The sequence below is a fragment of the Copadichromis virginalis genome, linkage group LG4, assembly GCF_057382275.1.
Source record: "Copadichromis virginalis isolate Kocher_CV1m ecotype Utaka linkage group LG4, C_Virginalis_male_GT1.1, whole genome shotgun sequence".
Taxonomy (NCBI): Eukaryota; Metazoa; Chordata; class Actinopteri; order Cichliformes; family Cichlidae; genus Copadichromis; species Copadichromis virginalis.
This window is the reverse complement of record NC_140621.1, coordinates 21,033,419-21,052,304: the sequence shown is the minus strand read 5'-3', so window position 1 is coordinate 21,052,304 and position 18,886 is coordinate 21,033,419. Positions and strand designations below refer to the sequence as shown.

General features: G+C 40.6%; 1 protein-coding gene across 2 annotated transcripts in view; it reads right to left on the bottom strand.

The window, feature by feature from the left end:
• Positions 1-18,886, bottom strand: part of prkcab (protein kinase C, alpha, b) — a 130,206-nt gene that overhangs the window by 18,339 nt on the left and 92,981 nt on the right. For both annotated transcript variants that reach the window (XM_085454154.1, XM_085454155.1), the window contains exons 6-8: positions 5,285-5,441; positions 5,020-5,154; positions 1,696-1,789 (exon numbers count right to left, since the gene is read on the bottom strand). In XM_085454154.1, the coding sequence (XP_085310280.1) occupies positions 1,696-1,789; positions 5,020-5,154; positions 5,285-5,441 (386 nt within the window). The remainder of the gene's footprint in view (positions 1-1,695; positions 1,790-5,019; positions 5,155-5,284; positions 5,442-18,886) is intronic.

Genomic DNA, 18,886 nt, shown 5'->3' with positions numbered 1-18,886 from the left:
TAGAAGAAAGGAGGAAACTCAAAGGTTAGCCGGTGTGTGCGAGCGTGTGGACAGAGACAAGAGAAGACATTATTCTGATCACTTGTAATCCTAAAATCGTAATTGGCCCGGAAAACAGAGAGATTCCTGCTCTGTCACATCTGTCGCATCCCGCCTTAGTTTCCACGGCAACCGCACAGTGGTGCATAGACGCGAGCCTTGGAGGAAAGTCGAGGTCCGCGTCGTACGGCGTGGAGAGAAAAGAAGCGAAAAAATTAAAAACAAAGCAGAGAGAGTCGGCGCTTTGAGGACTTGCTGTGAGTTTACACAGAGTATTAAAACCTCCGCCTGCCCACGCGCAGGGCTGGACTTTAATAAAACGCCTCTCGCTCTCTGCCGTCTCGGTTTTCCTGTTTTTTAAAAAAAATCTCTTGCAGTTTTGCACCTGTTTTCATTGCACTGTTCAATATAGCAGCCACCTTAATAATATGGACATAAAGAGGTCGTGAGTTTTATTTAAGGCTGCATGCTGTAAGGTGTTAAAATAATGAACAACCTGCAGTCGACAGCGAGGCCACTAGAGAGCCAACTTAAAGCCTGCTTCCACTGACTTGATTAGAAGGACTGTGCTGGGGCTGCTGCATGCTTATTTCACTTGGCTCTAAACATGTCAATGCGAAACATTTTCAAAGCCTTTAGTCGTGTTTTTAAAGGACTATGCATCGTTTCAGTTTTGAATTATAAAAGTGATGTGGAATCAAATATGTTTAAACATCTTAGTGAGCCTGGAAGCGCAACTGAGGGAGAAATCCAGACGAAAAACATGATTTTCAATTTAAAAAATAATCAAATTTTAGACATCAAGGACTCTTTGACACAGTGTATGAGGGCTTCTTGGGAGTTCTCATTTTACTCAAATGTTAACATAATAAAAAAACTAAAATTGTTTTTTTTTTTTCCAAACATCTTGAACGTTAATGTTTTAAATCTCTGCTGCTGCAAACAGCTTATGGTCAAATCCACTGAGGCCTGGGAAATGTAGCCTCAAAGCTTACCTTTCCAATTCAACAACAAAGCTACCCTCGAGTCAGAGTACAAACCCAGCGGTCCACATGGGATTGTGGCACTTCATGTGCACAAACTTACAGTTTAAACCTCTAAGTGAGCTTTTTTCAATACACACAACTGTTGTCATGCATATTTTATAAATTCTCCTACAGATTTTCTTCTAAAGTAAAACTACCTGTGCCTATGCAGCACTTATTGTATTTCTTGCCTTTTATTTGAAGCCGATTTTCATTTACAATTTTCATAGACTTGTTGAATAGCAGCTTCTGCAGCGAGCACCAGCGTGAGAAAGATAAATTATCATCTGCTGCTGTACTTCCCACATAGGGGTCTCTGGGATTTGCATCCTTCGTTGTCCGGTCTGTCTCCCGCTTCTGCGTGGTCTTATTTGTGCTGCTTGCACCTTCTTGTTTCAGCTCGCCAAGCTTTTAATGCACAGTATACACAATTGTAATTTAAAAAACAAGAGCTGATGATCTCCCTCTCAGGCGCACAGGGTGAAAAGCACAAGTAGGAACGGGATGAGGTTACCATGGTGACAGGGACACACATTTTGTTAAAATGAGTGCGTACAAGTACAATAGACACGTATGACAAAGGAAATCTAGTTATGCCTTTATTAGAGTTAGAAATCGCGCAGCTCCTCACCTCAAACTTCTGTCGGAGCTCAAGGTTGACATCATCCACCTCGGGAATGGGAACATTGTAGTACTCTCCCTCTTCCTGGTTCAGCAACTTGTACCTGACAGTAAAGAAAGCAGAGAGATGTTTGTCGAAATGTGCAAAAACTGAGTGCATTTATTATTCAGTTTTCAAAACACATCACAATCTTTATTCGACAGAGTGCCTGTTTTTAGATGAAGCTGTTTGCAGACCTGTTCTGTGAGCAGTAAACACTTAGTCACGTGAAATACACAAGACTTTCACAAGACTTTATGTCGTCCTGTGGAAAACTAAGTACGCCCTTACTGCTTAATTAAGTAGGTAAGCAGCAGCCAGGTGGTGCTAATCAAATGCACTTGATTAACTGATTATCAGTAAGTGTGAGGCGCCTCTATAAAAGCAGAATTTTGGGAAGTTTGCTGGTCCGAAACATGCATGTGAGTGTTAACACAATGCTATAATTGTCACGATCCTGGGTCTTTTGACCCTGCGTTTTGAGTTTTAGTTTATGGTTTACGTTTAAGCCCTTCAGGTTTTCTAGTTCATTTTTTATCATGCCATGCCATGTTATAGTTTGTTATTAGATTCCCCTTGTGTCTTCCACCCTTGTTAAGTCTCCCTTGGCCTTTATGTGTTTCATGTCTGTGTCTTACATTGTCAAGTTCAGGTTGTCATGTCTGCGACTTATGTTTCCTGTTTTACTTTGAAGAGATCTTGTGTTCCTGTGTTCATCGTGTTTAGTTTTACTCTTTCCCTGCGAGTTCATTATGTTCATGTGGGTTGTGCTGTTTTGATCTTTATAGTTATTATTTCCCTAGGTTTCAGTTATGGTTATCATAGGCTTAGTTCTTGTAATATGACTTTCCATGTGTTCCATGTTGTGTCTACTGTGCCTTTCTGTACCATGTTTCAGGTTCCTATGTTCTGTCTCCCCAGTTGCTGTTAAGTTTACATGTTTAGAGTTCAGTCAGTGTGTTTCCTGTTTTACTTTGAAGGTCCGTGTCTCATGTCAGTGTTTCTAGTTTTGCTTCCCTTGTCTCGTCCAGCCCGATTACTCCCAGCTGTGCTCTCCTTCTGTGTCTCATTCCCTCGTTATCCCTCAGTGTATTTAAGCCCTGTGTTTCTCTTTGTCAGTGTCTTAATCTCCCTCATAGTTGTGTGATTCGCCATGTGGTTTCATGTATGAGTTATTTGTAGTTTTCTCAGTTTAGTTTTGTTCTTTGTTTCCTTTCCAAGCCTGCAATAAAGCAGTATTTTGAGTTAACTTTTGTCTCGGTGAGTTTTGTGTTTGGGTCCTTCTCTTCCTTGCACACAGCCGAAACATGACAATAATCTTCCCAGGAGTGGACAGCCGCTGCAAAAATCCATAAAGCACCATTTTAGACTCCACAAGCCTCAGTTACATCATGTTACATATCATAGTTTAGGTTTGGAGTGAACTCCACTGTATACCAAAGTATTCTAGAGGTAAATGTAAGGTAATCTGCCTGACAGCTAAAGCTTGGCCAATGGGAATTTGAGCCCCAGCACAACAGCAAATCTACAACAGCATGGCTTAAAAAGCAAATAATTAAGTGCTGCAATGACCTAGTCAAAGTCTAGACCTCAACCTGTGTGATGGGACCTTAAGAGTGTAAATGTCCCCAAACCTCAATGAATAGAAGCAACGTTAAGAGTGAAGAGTGGGAAGACGAGCGGGCCAAAATTCCTCCTTATTGATGTAAGAGAATGACAAAAGTCACACAGAAAACAGTTACTACAACTTATTACTGCTAAAGGATGTATTTAGTTCTCACAGGACTGCAGAGTCCTCCTCTACTTCCAGTATAGACATCTTCCAGCCACTTGTCTAACGACCTGTAATAACCAGTAAAAAAAAATAGCAGCGCGCACACATGCATACAGTACGCCTAAAAATGTTTTGGTCCGGTGTCTCGGAAACTACTGCAGGCATTTCCCAGAGCTTATAACTGTGCTCACAGCAGCAGTCAATCAGACTTGGTTTAGGCTAAGTCGCTGCAGGTATGCTAACATGGTTTATGGAAGAGTCATTTTAACAGGTCTGTGAGTGTGTGTTTATCAGACTGAGACAAAGCAGCCAGACAAAGATGGAGAGGCGAGGAAATGAGTCTAGTAGGTGAAGTTTGTCAGCGTGAGTGGACCTGGCTGCAGATGGCATTTCCGTCTGTTTTACGCACACCCTGCGGCCGTTTTGTTGTGGTCAGTGTCATGTCGACTTTACAAGTTGGCAACCTGCGATGACAAATAAGCTCTATATTAAATAAAGCAGATGATCTACAATATGACGTTTAAAACTAGCTTCCATTGCTGTCTGAGTTTTTGTAAATATGACTTTCCAGTGTTACTGGCACTGACAGAATTTAAAGCTCGTGGTTGTTTATATAAACACAAAGAGACACACGTACGAACTGTATTTTGACTCTTATAAAACAGCGCGGACAAAAGCCAACTAAAAGTGTTCACATTGACCATCCTCCTATTCAGCTCTCTGAACGCCCACAATCATGCACAAACAATGAATGCATGAATGATGCCTGAAAATGAGGCTACTGGACAGTAGTCCTTCCATTCATGCAGTCCTCCAACAGTATAACAGCATGGTGCACATACATAACTGCAGAACTTCCCACAATTATCACAATTATAAGTGGCATCCTCTAACCTGGGATATCATTGGAAATTTGAAGTGTCATTGATAAATACAATTTATTCATTAATGTTTGTAATTGTAAATTGGGCCCACGCATAATTAGGAACACAATGAAGGTATGTAGTGTGTGTGTGTCTGTTTGTGTGTGTGTCACTGGGTTTATTTCCAGACTGTAAATGTATGTGATGTTCACACATGAAACAGTAACTTAACACTAACTCTGTACTCGGTGATACATACGGTACTCAGTACAGCACAGTAATAGAAGATATCATTTATATTACTGATGCTCCATTATGTTTTTTACCACTTATCTTGGCTTTCTACCACAGATTATGATAACAGCAATTGCTATTATGTGAGGGGGAAAGAGAATAAGCTTAATATGAAGGAAGTTGGACTATTATGACTTCTGCCAAATCCTGGCATCATCCTGGATTTTAAAAGTCGCGTAGCACTCCACAAGTTTCATATAATTAGTTCACTATTAGTTTAAAGAGTGAATTACTGAACTGATTGATGTAAATTCTACTTTTTTTACTGACTGATAGAACAACCATCAAATAAAGCTTCTTTAGCCACATTTCTAATTGTTGAAATGCATGAGTGAGTGTACGAGAGTCAGAAACATAACGGACCATCCAACTGTAGGAGCTTTGATGAGCTCAGACACTCCAAACGACATGGACCCCATGAAGTCATTCCGAGTGGTTCGGTCCCAGTCCCACACCTCGATGGACAGACGACGGTCCTTGTCCGATGCTTTCAGCTTACTGAGCACATATACACAAAGCAGGAGGGAAAGTAACACAGTGATGTCATGCTTAATATTCGCCTGATTTAATGAAAGTATGATAAAAATGTCATTTAAACAAACACACAGATACAAACTTTGTCACTTACAAGGTGAAGGACTCATTCCAGCACGGGTTGAGAGAGGAACGGATGGTCCTGGTCTTCTGTTTGGTTTCATTCTTTGGATCCGGGATGAGCTTGAGTTTAACATATGGGTCTGATAAACCATTTGGATCCATTGGAATCAGGTTCCTGGCTTCTCCGACTAGAAGAAATACGACACAAAGAAAATATGGTAAGACTTTATGATACAACCCATGACTTAGGCTGTAATTCCCCTGTAATTAAATTTAATTAAATGCATTTTATTTTGAAATTACAAAGTAATTATATTAAAGAAGCACACTAGAATAAGGAGGTAACAAGTCAGGTTTTTACAGGAAACAAAGAAATAATTATGCTATAAGTAAATCTAAGAAGTGTGTTATTTAGGTGCTGTATGATTTCCTGGTAATTCAGTGGAAAAACTAAAAGTTTTCCTCATCTTAGATCATAAGTACGCTCTACTTTTTGGGGAGTGGGACATACTACGGAGTGGCTTACCCCTGTCTGACTTCTGGGTATTTTACAGGAGAGAAGACACATTATACATATAAGTAGTAAGTAATTATATAAAACAGGACAAATTAATAATACAAAGTCAAACAGAACATTAAATCCACTCCGTAATACAGCACACGCCCAGGAAAGTACAGTGTACATATGACGGGGAATATTGTTTAGAAATATTACCTGTAATTATGCAGTATTTAAAATTATTAAAGTATTACTTTAAATTTTCTTACAGCATAATTATTATTTTGTTTCCTGTAAAAAGCTGACTTGTTACTGCCATACTATGCCTTTATTTTTGTAGGGAGTTAGAGCATAATTTCAAAATAAATCCATTAAAATTTCATTTAATTACAGGGGAATTATGCCATTATTCACAGGCCATATTATAAAGAGTTACCAAAAATATAAGCGTAAGAGTATTTGCCACCCACCTCCCAGCTAAACGCAAAGACTGTGACTTCGCACTGACTCAGGGGTTAAAAGGCGCACAGATGGGAGAACGTAGATGAAGTGTTGATGAGAGGGATGGATAGAAAGAAAGAGGGGTGAGTCACTGCAAGTCACTCTATGGCTGAACAGCCAACAAGAATGATCTGACCTTCACTCAGAAGCAAATTATCTGTTTGTACTCTACTGTATACATGGGATTCTTCTTTAGATAGACAGGCAGATGGCTGATCAAATCAGGCACCACATATGTTTATAACAGGTGCTGCAAGGCAAAGCATACTGTCAAAATTCACTTAAGTATAAGTGTGAAAAAACACCAACAGAAGTGTAATGCTGGTGGGTGTTAGGGCGCACGTACACGTAAATCAAAGAAAGAAAAAAAAAAAAGAAGTGTAATGCTCGCCCAAAAGCCACATTTTCTGTTGCAAAATGAGCAAAAGTGAAAGCAAAAGAGGTGAAAACACGTCTTTTACTGTCTCGTAGGAAACATGTGTGAGCGGATATTGTGAAGGACACATGAAAAATGATCACATAAAAACAAGTGATAACAGCAACAGGAGCAGGGGGATGAGGTGGCATGAGCGGGCCACCATCACCATGGCGACAGCATCTAGTGTTAAATGGCCACTCCCTCATATATGATGTAATGTATAACAGGGATCAAACAGAAGCAAGAAAGGAAGGAAGGACAAAGTCTACTTTAAACAACAGGCCACTAAATGTAAATCTGAGATTTTGAAATGACAAAACTCTTAACAGATGGAAAGCAGAAACAGGATCCCACTGATCCTGTAAAATAACGTTTTTCAGCTCCACTCTCCCCACTCTGTATATTTAAATGCAATCAGACACACTGCAGGATAAAGCAGCTCTGGAAAAACAACAAAAGAACAACTTATTCGTTCTAGTTCCACCGGTGGATTTCACATTTGTGGATGTAAAAGCCATACAAACCCAGGCCGTGAAGCGCCCATGAAGCACCGCTTCTGTGCTGATGTTACCGCAAGAGGAGGTTTTGAACCTGGCAGTTACTGAGTCGGCAGAGTGTTGGTGCCTTTTAATGGACTATGTGCCTCAGCACTCAGCAAGCCTGCTGTGTAACTGTGTGTGGCCCGTCACTTTGTGGCTAAGTTCATAAATGCTTCCACTTTGCAATAATACCAGTTAGAACTGATCGTGGAATATCTAGGAGGGAAGAAGAATAGAGATCTCTGATGTTCCGCCTTCAGCCCCTGGCACTTCTTTCTGATCTTGCTGCTCTCTGGGACTGTCACATCCCAGGGACTCCGCCTCTTCAGCCTCCACTATGTCTGCTTGTTGGCCAGCAGCTGCCTCTCTGTCTGGAGGTTGAATTCCCACAGGACCTTAGCCTTAGTGTTGTTCTCAACCACCTCTGGCACTGGACTTGGGGACTTCTAATACATGTGCAGCATAGAGGTTCGTCTACACTATCCCACCCCACCTTGCATCTTAGATCCTGCTACTATGTGCTGGGGCACCTCCAGCCTTTATGGAGCTGGAGCTCGGGGCCTGTTCTTGTGCTGATCAGAGCGTGTGTGTTGTCCTTTAGGCTGACCATTTCTTCATATCAGTCACAGCCTCAACCACTCAGTGGTACATCCCATGGAGGGACTTGGTTATCCATGGCTCACAAGCCAAGAGCTTAGAGTTAACCGTATATATGCTGTATGTATCCATACATATTACATGTATTAATGTACCCTCTTCCAGTTACATCCAAGCTTAAATTGTTCCTTTGATGTTTCATGACTTCCAACCTCTGGCCTCGCCCATTTGGTATGGAACATAACCAGTCAGCCAAAATGAATTCTTCCAAAATAAAGAAGAATAACGTGAGCTAACAAAAACACAATGTATAAAAAAACAAAACAAATCATTAAACACAATGGTAAATATAGTACATTCTATCAATGAGTCAGTCAGTCAGTCTGATCAACTTCCTATTGCTTCATGCACTTCCAGCTTAATGCAGTAGAGGGCAGTATAGGTCTCCTGCTTGGAGTTGCAAACATTGACAAAAGCTCTTCTCTTTTTCATTGTTGTGTTGTTCTAACCTCATAGTTAACTCTTTGTCCAGTGCACATTCTCAGCTACAGTACTCACCTTCCCTGTCTTATCGCCTCTCTCTCTCTTTGCGTCTCTCACGCACCACACACACACACACACACACACACACACACACACACACACACACACACACACACACACAATGAGACAAGTGGCAGAAGGACAATCTCCCACGTTCTCATCTAAATCCTCCCCTCTGCTGGCTGTGGCTGTGCTCACAGGCATCAGTCACTTCCATGGCAACGCTGGCACCAAACAACGCCAAAGAAACTTAGGCAAGCATGTAAACACCCTAACTAGACACAGGCACACAGGCGTGTGTGTGTGCGCGCACGCCATGCGTGGATAAACAGAAACTGCTGTTTAACAGACTCTACATAAGTGTGTGTGTGAGAGAGAGACCTGTGGCGCATGTGCTGTGTATGTAATTTACACACACACACACACACACACAATGAAACCTCATCATCAGCAGTGATCAAGGACTATCTCTGCTGTCGGTTGTTGCTTAGCTACAACAAGAGCTGCTTGCCTTCTGTGTCCTCCCCTCTACTCACTCCTTATGAGGTAGCTGCTAATATAATTAGGGTGTGTTTGTGTGTGTTTTGTTTTTATGCAGACATATTTTACATTAAGCATCTGCATCAATAAGTAACTTCAGCATTGGAACCTCTCTGCTATTGTCATGCTTTGTGAAAAAGCCAAACATAAGCCTGATACTGAAATCTTCTACAAAGCAAAAAAACTAACCCTTGGCATTGCCTTTGAAGTTTTGCAGTGTTTCTTCTCGAAAATGACTGCTGTCTATTATCCAGTGCCAATCGTTTCTCTAAAAAGTCTTAAATTAATTTATCTGTTGCACTTAAGGCTGTTGGACAAAATCTCTCCAACAGCAAATGCAAAGACACCAGCAAATTGTTTCAAATTTCCTGCGTATTATTTGACGTATAACAACAATAGCACCACCCTAACATTATCTCCTGTATCTGAATGTCAGCTTGATAAAAATGTGCCACAGCTAAAAATGACATATCATTTGGATCCCGGGGTGCGTGCATGCAGGGCTGCTGTGGGCCAACAGTGTAATCTCTCCCAACAAAGCTTTGAAATTAAAATGTGTTGTTGCATAACAATGCCATGTGCAACCAATGAATGCCTGATAATCTTGGGGGGGGGGGGGGGGGGGGGGGGGGGAGATATGCACGGCCAAATGGGAACTAGATAGATCCCTGCTGTGCAGTGCCTGGGATCTGAAAACAGAGGAACAGAGAAACAAAATGAACTTAAAAGTTCTATTTCTGGCCGTGGTCACTTTTAGGAAGAGCAATTAGGACATTAAGTACAGGCTTTAGGGCCAGTTCCCACTGCACGTCTCACACACACACACAATGAGACTAATACCTTTCCATCTCTCATCACAACTCCAAAGTATCAAACCTGTTCACAGTGAATGCATAATGAGAGAAACCGCACTTTGATGACATTACTTTTACAGTTTGAAAAACAAATCGGTATATGTATCATTTGGTTCTAGTATATATATACTAGAACCAAATGATACATATACACTATACTCGAAGCTTCCTTGACGAATATCAGTTTGTTTGTGCCCACACAGTTTGAACTAGTGACGGTTACAGTTAGGGTTAGAAATGGAGTTATGGGTTATGGAGCAAATTGGTGTTTTGTCTCCATGTTTAGTCTCCAAATTAAATACAATGTCCTTACATCAAACACACCAAGGTGATGGGTAGGTTGCTGGAAAACCAGCTACAGTGTTGTTAGAGTCAGTGCAGGGACACTGACATCACATGCAAGCTATTCTGCATTTTATCTCACAGACCAGTAGAATTCGCCCTCACGTCAAAAGAGGGTGAAACCTTGATTTTGACTTTTGATGTTGGGTTTAACGAGTTTCAAAGTCTCGCTGCTTCAAATTCAAATTCAAATTCAAATTTTATTTGTCACGTACACAGTCATACACAGTACGATATGTAGTGAAATGCTTGGACAACTGCTCGTGACCTAAAGAAAACAAAAAAGGAAAAGGCTATGAATAAGATAGGAAATAAATATGAAAAATTAAAAAGGGTAAATTTAACTAGGAAGGAATAGAATATAAATTAAGGTTAAAAATGAAATAACTGTACAACACAAATTAGAATGAAGGGTAAATTTAACTGGGAAGAATAAGATAAAGATAAATATATAAATTAAAGTTGAAAATAAAATAACTGTACAACAAAATACACAATACACATGCTTCTGGTAGTTTCTAATTTGCCTCCGATTTTAGGTAATGAAGGATGCAGTAATGTCCTTATGAAGAACACGTGGAACAACATAAATGATTGAATCATTCTTTAGGATATTCTGTAATGTAGTTTTAATGAAACATTAGGACATTTGAAAATGTTTACGGGTGTCAATAAGGGAAGTGTCAATAAATCCCACACATAATCAGTGAATGTCCAATCATAGCTTAACAACCAAACTATAAAGTTTGAACACAAATGTTCATGGGTGTATCCATGGTGCTAAACAACAAAATGAATTAGGACACAAATGGAACCTAAAACTCTCAGAAAGCAGCGTCAACCAGACAGTTACTCTGGACATTATTACCTTTGGCTTCCAGTAAAACTGCAAGGAACCTATGAGGAATAAGTAAACCAATTTCTAGGACTGCCTCCTTCATCTGCTCAATATTGTCCAAATTAGGTACACATTGTCCAAGAGTTATGCCAAAAAAATGGCTAGACTACTATAAATCGTTATTAGCCGTTATTATAAGAATACTTATGGAGAGAAAAAGAGATAACATTTCATCCATATTAGATTCTCTTCATTGGCTTTGTGTTAACACAGCAGGCCTTATCCTGTCTTAAAGACCTCATAGTATCATGTTATTCCAATAGAGTATTTCGCTCTCAGAGTTCAGTCTAAAAAGGGATTTCTTCCTCCCCACCATCACCAAGTGCTTGCTCATCGGTGTCTGTCCGATCACTGGGGTTCATTTTTGGATATTATAGGTTTTATTTACACTGCAGTATCAGAACACTACAAAACCTTTTTCCAGAGTCTTCTATATAAATAACTATTCCTTTTTTTTTTCTATAGAATTGTGCAGAGAGACTGATCAGGTGTTTTAAAGACCCAATGAATCCTAAAATGAGCTTAATGAACTAGCCTGCTACAGACATTTAAATGACTAAACCAGCAGATTTGAATAAAAACTCTGATTTTCCCGACAGCTTTCTGAAATCAAGGACTCCTTATTTTCAAGAGTTTCAAGTCGCCTAAATCTGCCATAGAAACTTTATGATAACTGAAGCCTCCATAACTAGACTATGAACATTCTGGTAATGATAAACTGAAGCACCATAATCATATTTAATGCTTCCAAACATGAACATTAGTGAGTTATAAGACAGTTTTTGACTTCACACATGGAGAGATCTTTTGCATGTGTATAAATTGTGTTTCAACATAATGTCCTGAATTTTAATAAGCTCTCACACACAAACAGATGGCCTACTAGATTTCTCAAAAATGACAGGCATACATTTGCAGTAACACATTAAACTCTTCATATTAAAATAATTGTATTTTACTTGTGTTATCAAATATTACCAAACATTCAATATCTGTACTGTACATCTGTCAGCATCTGTGGAAAAGTATCTGCCCTGATTTCAGAGATTTTTGCGTATATACTTAAATGTTTCAATTAAACTAATTTTATTATTCAACAAAGATAACCTAAGTGATTACAAAGGGCAGTTTTCAAAATTAGGATTTCATTTATCAACAGAAAAAAGCTATCCAAATCTGCCTAGCCCTGTGTGAAAAACTAATTGACCCTTTATTTTTTTTATTTCACTAGCCACACCCAGGCCTGATTACTGCCAGACCTGTTGAACCAAGAAATTGCTGAAATAGTCCTGTATGATAAGGTAGCAACACATCACACCACCATCACAACAAACTCAAGAACTCAAGAAGGTCATTGAAATGTATCAGTCTGGAAAGGGTTACAAATGTGTTCTTTTGGGACACCGATGAACCACAGTGAGACCCATTATCCACAAATGTGGAACAACTTTGGCTAGCCAAGAGTGGCCGGCCTACCAATATTACACCAAGAAAACATCGACGGCGACATCCAGGAAGTCACAAAAGAACCCAAAACAATATCTAAAGAACTACAGGCCTTGCTTGGCTCAGTTAAGGTCAGAGTTCATGAACAAAAAGTGGTGGTGGTAGTGTGATAGCCTGGGGCTGCTTAGCTGATTGGGGACAACTTGCTTTAATTGATGGAACCAAAAATTTTGCTCTCTGACAGAAAATCCATCAGATGATGTCCTGACGTTCTAGCTCACTTGAGTTATGCAGCAGAACAACAGTCTGAAACACACCGGCAAGTCCACCTCTTAATGGCTTAAAAAAATTAATTAAAAAAATAAGTCCCGTTAAAGGGTGACTGATTGAAGTGCAACCGCATGATCTTAAAAAGGTCGTTCGTGCTAGAGAGACCTGTTAAAGTGTGACTGAATTAAAACAGTTCTGCAAAGAAGAGTGGGCCAAAAGTCCTCCACAGTGATGTGGAAAACTCCCAGCCAGTTATCACACACTAGATTGCAATTGTTCCTGCTGAGGGTGGCACAACCAGTCATTAGGTTGAGGGGGCAATTATTTTTTCACATGGGGCCAGGTAGGTTTGGATAGCTTTCCCCTTAACTTCAGGAAGGAGTGCTACTCAATGTGAAGTCTCACTAATTGTAGCCCTTATCTTTGGTTACAGCCGCACTACAGTGTGTTCATTTATTTAAGACACACCCACAGACAATTCAAAGCCCTGATCAGACACACTTAGATATTTAACTGTTATCCTCATATTTGTCAAAAGCTTCTTTGAAAAAAAAAAAAGGCCTAATATTAGATATTAAGCCTTAAGTGTACTAAAAGCCTAGTGGCACTATGTGCAGTGTCAGCGCAGGGTAAAATTTATTTGTGTTCAACTATGCTTTAAACCTGAGGCAAAGATGTCAGCAGTAGAAAATCTCACCCTGAGTAAACCGCCGTGCAATCCGCCATCCTCAGATGCTCTGAGTGTGTGTGTGTGTGTGTGCATGTTTGCCTTTTCTTAAAACTCCAGAATAAATGTCTGCTCATGCCCATAGGTTATTTATGTGACTTTCATGAGAAGAAATGGCAATTCGGGAGAGGAGTAAGAGAAGGATGAAGGATGCAATCAGAGGAAAGAAAGAAACAAGCAAGGATGGAGAAAATAAGAGAAAAAAGCCATGAAGAACAAAAGCAGAGGAAAGGACAGAGATTATGGAGGGAAATGAGTAGTCATTCAACTGAAAAAAAGAGGTCCTATGATGATGTCCTATTGAGGAAGAAAATGGATGTGGGGAAAACCTAGACGGGTGAGGCGAGCCCAGGTCTCGAAGGAACAGGTAGGCGAAGACAACACGAAAAGTCAATATTGGAGGAAAGATAGAGGAGAGAAAGAAGGAGACAGAGAGGAGCGGGTAACAGAGAGAGAGCCTCGAGAGCTTTGTCTGTTTTCTTGGCTGGAAAGATTTAATCAAGTTCACATCGTGCGGTGAACCACAAAGGCCCGCCACTTGTCTGAGGGGAGCCAGAGGGGAGCCAGAGAACAAGCTGAGCCTTCGCTGTTCAGACCGCTGTCGTTAGGGAGGAGGGGAAAAAAACGCAACCCAAAACAAAGCAGACACTTTCTCTCCCGCCCCTCCTGTGTTGATCTTTATCTACTTGTTACCAAAGAAAACTCTCAATCATGTTTAAAGCTGCGTGTCAGCATCAGTCTCATTTTCAGCTTTATTTCACTTGATGAAAAACTCTTTATCTATATTTATGGATTTAAAAACTTTCATGGTACAGTAGAAGCGCTCTTTGCACCTGATGATAAAGATCTTCTATTTAGCTGAAATCATCAACATTATTATGTTAACAGCTTTCATTTCCAGCTACAGGAAGCTCCTGTGAACTCACTGTATGTGTCTGCTTGACACCAAGCAGGAGACACATGATGTTAATGACTCTCTGTTGAACAAAGTGGAACCTTTTTACAGCTGAATAGACAAATGGAGACCCATGTGTGTCAAAAAGAAGAGCAAATATTGGGCTTGTTGTACGTTGGCAGGTGGGCAGAGCCAGTAATAGACCATTAAAATACTAACCATGGCTATTTCAATAACTAGTCACTTTAGTCTGAATAATGTCCCCCTTCAAGGTTTGATAAGTTTTTGCTTGTTTGCAAGAAAACAGTCAATGTTGTCTACAAAATTAAATAACGGGTTCTCAGAGTGGGTGTCATTAGAAGTTGAATGCACTCACCGGTCAGTTCATCAGGCACACGTGTTTAACCACTCGTTAACATTACTATCTAATCAGCCAATCACGTGGCAGCAAGTCAATGCATGTAAGCATGGAGATGTGGTGGTGGGCCATGGTACCTAAAATAGGCACTCAGTACAATGAAGGTATACAGGAGCACCTCTGAATCCCAAGTCAAATCACAGGGTTGCAGCAGCAGAAGTCCACACTATATTCTGGTGTTCCTGGCAGACTTTGGGTCCCTTTGTACCAACTGAGCATTGCTGAAACGGCACAGTTTACCTAAGTATTACATGAGTATTACATGGTATATCCAATAAAATGGCTAGTGAGTGTATAAGTACAGCTTTTTTGCTTATTTTGCTCGACTTGAATGGCCTTTTAAATATAGGTTTGCAATGTCCGTCCATCCAACCATTTTCTTACGCTTATCCAGGCCCAGGTCGCGGGGGCAGCAGCCAAAGCAGAGAAGCTCAGACCTCCCTCTTCCCGGCCACCTCTTCCAGCTTGTCCAGGGGAACATCAAGGCGTTCCCAGGCCAGCCGAGAGACATAGTGTCCTAGGTCTGCCCCGGGGACTCCTCCCAGTGGAACACCTCGCCCAGGAGTCATCCTTATCAGATGCCCGGACCACCTCTACTGGCTCCTTTCGATGTGGAGGAGCAGCAGCTCTGCTCTGAGCCCCTCCCAGATGGCTGTACTCCTCACCCTAAGGGAGAGTCCAGCCATCCTTTGGATAAAGCCACCTACCCACAGCTCGTGAGCATAGCTGAGGGTAGGGACGTAGATCAACCGGTAAATTGAGACCTTCGCTTTTACACTCAGCTCTCTCTTCACCACGACAGACCGCATCGTATTGCTGTGCAATCCCACCATCCTCAGATGCATTGTATTGCTGGAAAATAATCCATAGCTTTAATCTACTGTACAGTAACACCAATGCCAATGAGATTAAATGCACTTTCCCAAAAATAAAACCTTTAAAAAAACAATAAAAAACTAAAGCATGTGAGCTGCAGAAGGTATAGCAGGTCCCAACTTTTTCTGCTTGACTTTTCTGTCTGATTGATTTGAGCACAAACCTAACTGACTGACTAATGAAATAATCACATGTTGCAGCTCTGACAAATACAGGCAGAGCAGCTGTATGATGAAAACAAACACAGAAGTCCAGAGTTTATATTTTAGCAAAATATCAAATGCCACAAATGCCAGTAGCAGGTGCTGCAGAGCATACTGTGGTACATTCAGTGAGAAGTAGCACAAACACATTTAAAAAACACTGGAAGGCTGGTGGGTGTTGTGGCGTGTGTAAGCATAAAATCAAGGACAGCAAGGCAGAAGAAAAAGAAGGCTTATCAATTCAGCACGGTAGCAGCCACCTATGCCGCAGTCTCTGCAAACGCGTTCACTTTCAGCAGTGTCCGTCTAGCCAAAAAGACTGAGGTAACCATGTCAACGAGATCCCTGTTGTCATCATCACGGCTAATAGCCTACCTTGTTTGCCCATCGTCACCATCCCACAAGTCAAATTCACAGACAGACGAAAAACAAGAACATAAAAGAGGACATGTAGCTGTCAGCGCGGTGCACCAGATCAAAGCAGTAATACACACAAAAGAGCTGGATGTTGTGTGCAGCACACCAAATAATAAACTGCAAAGTAAAACAACAACAACTGAAAAGCACTGCAAGCAGACCGAACAATCAATGTCAGACTGATGCTGAATATTCCTCATTTTCCCCCCATTTTGAACACTATAAACGAACACACACTTTTTTATGAAAGCAATATATTTCCACGTCAATCACATCTGCCACTCTGCTCCCGCTGTGGCTGCAGGTTATTCCTGTCTGAGCCGCACTGAGTTAGAAACTATTTATTGGCCTCAGCAATCATATTCCCTGTCTCGCCCGGCTATTGCATGTGTGTGCGTGCGCATGTATGTGTGTGTGTGTGTGTGTGTGTGTGTGTGTGTGTGTGTGTGTGTGTGTGTGTGTGTGTGTGTGTGTGTGTGTGCTTGAGTGTGACAGTGAGAGAGGTTGTGGAAGTGACCCAGCAGTCATTTCTCTCACTGCCAAAGGGTTTTTAACACCAGAGAGATCTTCACTCCAGGTGCTGCTTATGACTGATAGGATAATTTGGAGGTGTTGAAAACACACGCACACACACACACGCATGCACGCAGGCTATAAAAGCAGCAAAGAGTTGATTTTTATGCTGGCAAAGTAGCACGCTACGTTATTTTTAGACATAAGTCACAGTTTTTATTAAGTTACAGGCTGGAAAATTGAAGAGGATTTAGTTCCTCTTGTTTTTATTCATTTCTGTATTTTATGTATATAAGTTTAGATTAGTTATTTATAGTTGGTTTACACAGCTTTGTGTATGTATGTGTACGTATGTGTAATGTGTGTATATAGACACGTGTGTGTGTGTGTGTGTGTGTGTGTGTGTGTGTGTGTGTGTGTGTGTGTGTGTGTGTGTGTGTGTGTGTGTGTGATTTACATTGCTGTGCTTGAGAGCCACCATCTACCGGAACCAAATTCCCTGTATGTGTCTGCACATATACTTGGCCAATAAACACGATTCTGATTTTAAGTAAATCCTTCTGTCAAATAGTGTGATTTGGAATCAGGTAACACTTTATATTACAGCTGGGGCTGGGTAATAAAACAATAAAGATAATAATCGCAAAATAACTTTTTCTCGATGGAAATAGCAGACAAGATTTGTGTCCCAGTTCAAGGATTGCATCCTTCAAAGGCGGATTACATCAAAGCGTGGCGTAGAAGGCAAGATTCATTGCGCCCCAGTGGCAGTGGATCATTTTCTTTTTCAAAACTTTTCAAAATTTATTAAAAAAGAAAAAATAAAAGATGGGAAACAGCCCAAAGAAAGCAGCTGAGAAATAAACTTTTAAAAGTAAGTAATGGGTTTCATACGACTCAGTTATCTAACAGTACAAATAACAAAATGATGAGGAAACTTAAACCTGTGGAGCATGAATCATCAAATTTTTTGAAACTAAATTTTTAATTGTTTAAATTTGATTTTTAATATGTTTTTGCTATATCTGGCTTTTAAAGGTGTTTCAGGGGCTGGAGAGTCACACTGATGATGTAGAAACTTACAGAAACCCATTTATCAAATATAAAACATTCTGCATTACCAATTTACCAATACTGAGTACCAATAACATATCCTAATATGCAGCTTTCACTTTTACCAGGACAAGCCGTTTGTAACATTACGATTTTACCACATTGTAGTTTAAATTTATTGGGATTTTTTAAATTTGTTTCCCCCATTTTCTCCCCCAAAATAGAAAACCTTCAAGGAGGATTTCCAATTTTTTTTCTGGTAAAGGCCTTGGTCTGCGAGTTATCCATCCTGGCTTCTTAAGAGTGAAACATGTAATGCTCCAGAAACATGCTAGAGCATTACCCAAGCCTACTTGTTCCTTCAACTGCTGATGTTGCTGTCAGCTTGGGTTTGCCACATTTATTCAGCTTCTGATGTTTCTCACTGTATCGGGTTGGTTAGCCAGCAGCTTAGTTTTTGTTTTTTACGTCTGGAACTTTTAAGTCCCACAGGATGTTCGCTTTGCTGTCCTTAAATAGTTTGGCGTGTCCCATTGGGACATGGAGACTTCCAACCCAAATTCCACACAGATGTTCTTGTACACTGTCCTGTGTGAATGTGTGTGTGAATGGGTGGATGACTGGATATGTGACTGAGGTCTAATGGGAAAATTATGGTTCAACAGTGGAAGTGCGCAGGGAGTCATGAGCAGCTTCGGACTGCCCACTGTTGTCAAATGGGGGTAGTGTCAAAAAAATGGTACAAAGCGTCACTAGGTAACTGTTGCTTGTGCTATTGTTGATCCATCAGCTAGCCACAAAGACCTGAAGTGAAAACAAGCAATGAAAAGCAGTCACTGCAGCCACTGTCTGTATTTTTCATGCTGTATTTTTTTTTTAATCTTTGATGTCTTGTTTTTCTTGTTTTTCCCATTCCCAGTGAGCTCTGTTACTGCTTCCATTCCTGTTCCGACCAACTTGTCCACTAATTAGCATTTGACCAACACACAGAGCATCATTTATGTCAAGCACCTCTCCATAGGCTCCGTGTGGGCAAATACCTCTGTAAACAGACATAACCGTGGTAGCATAAATTAAGCATGAG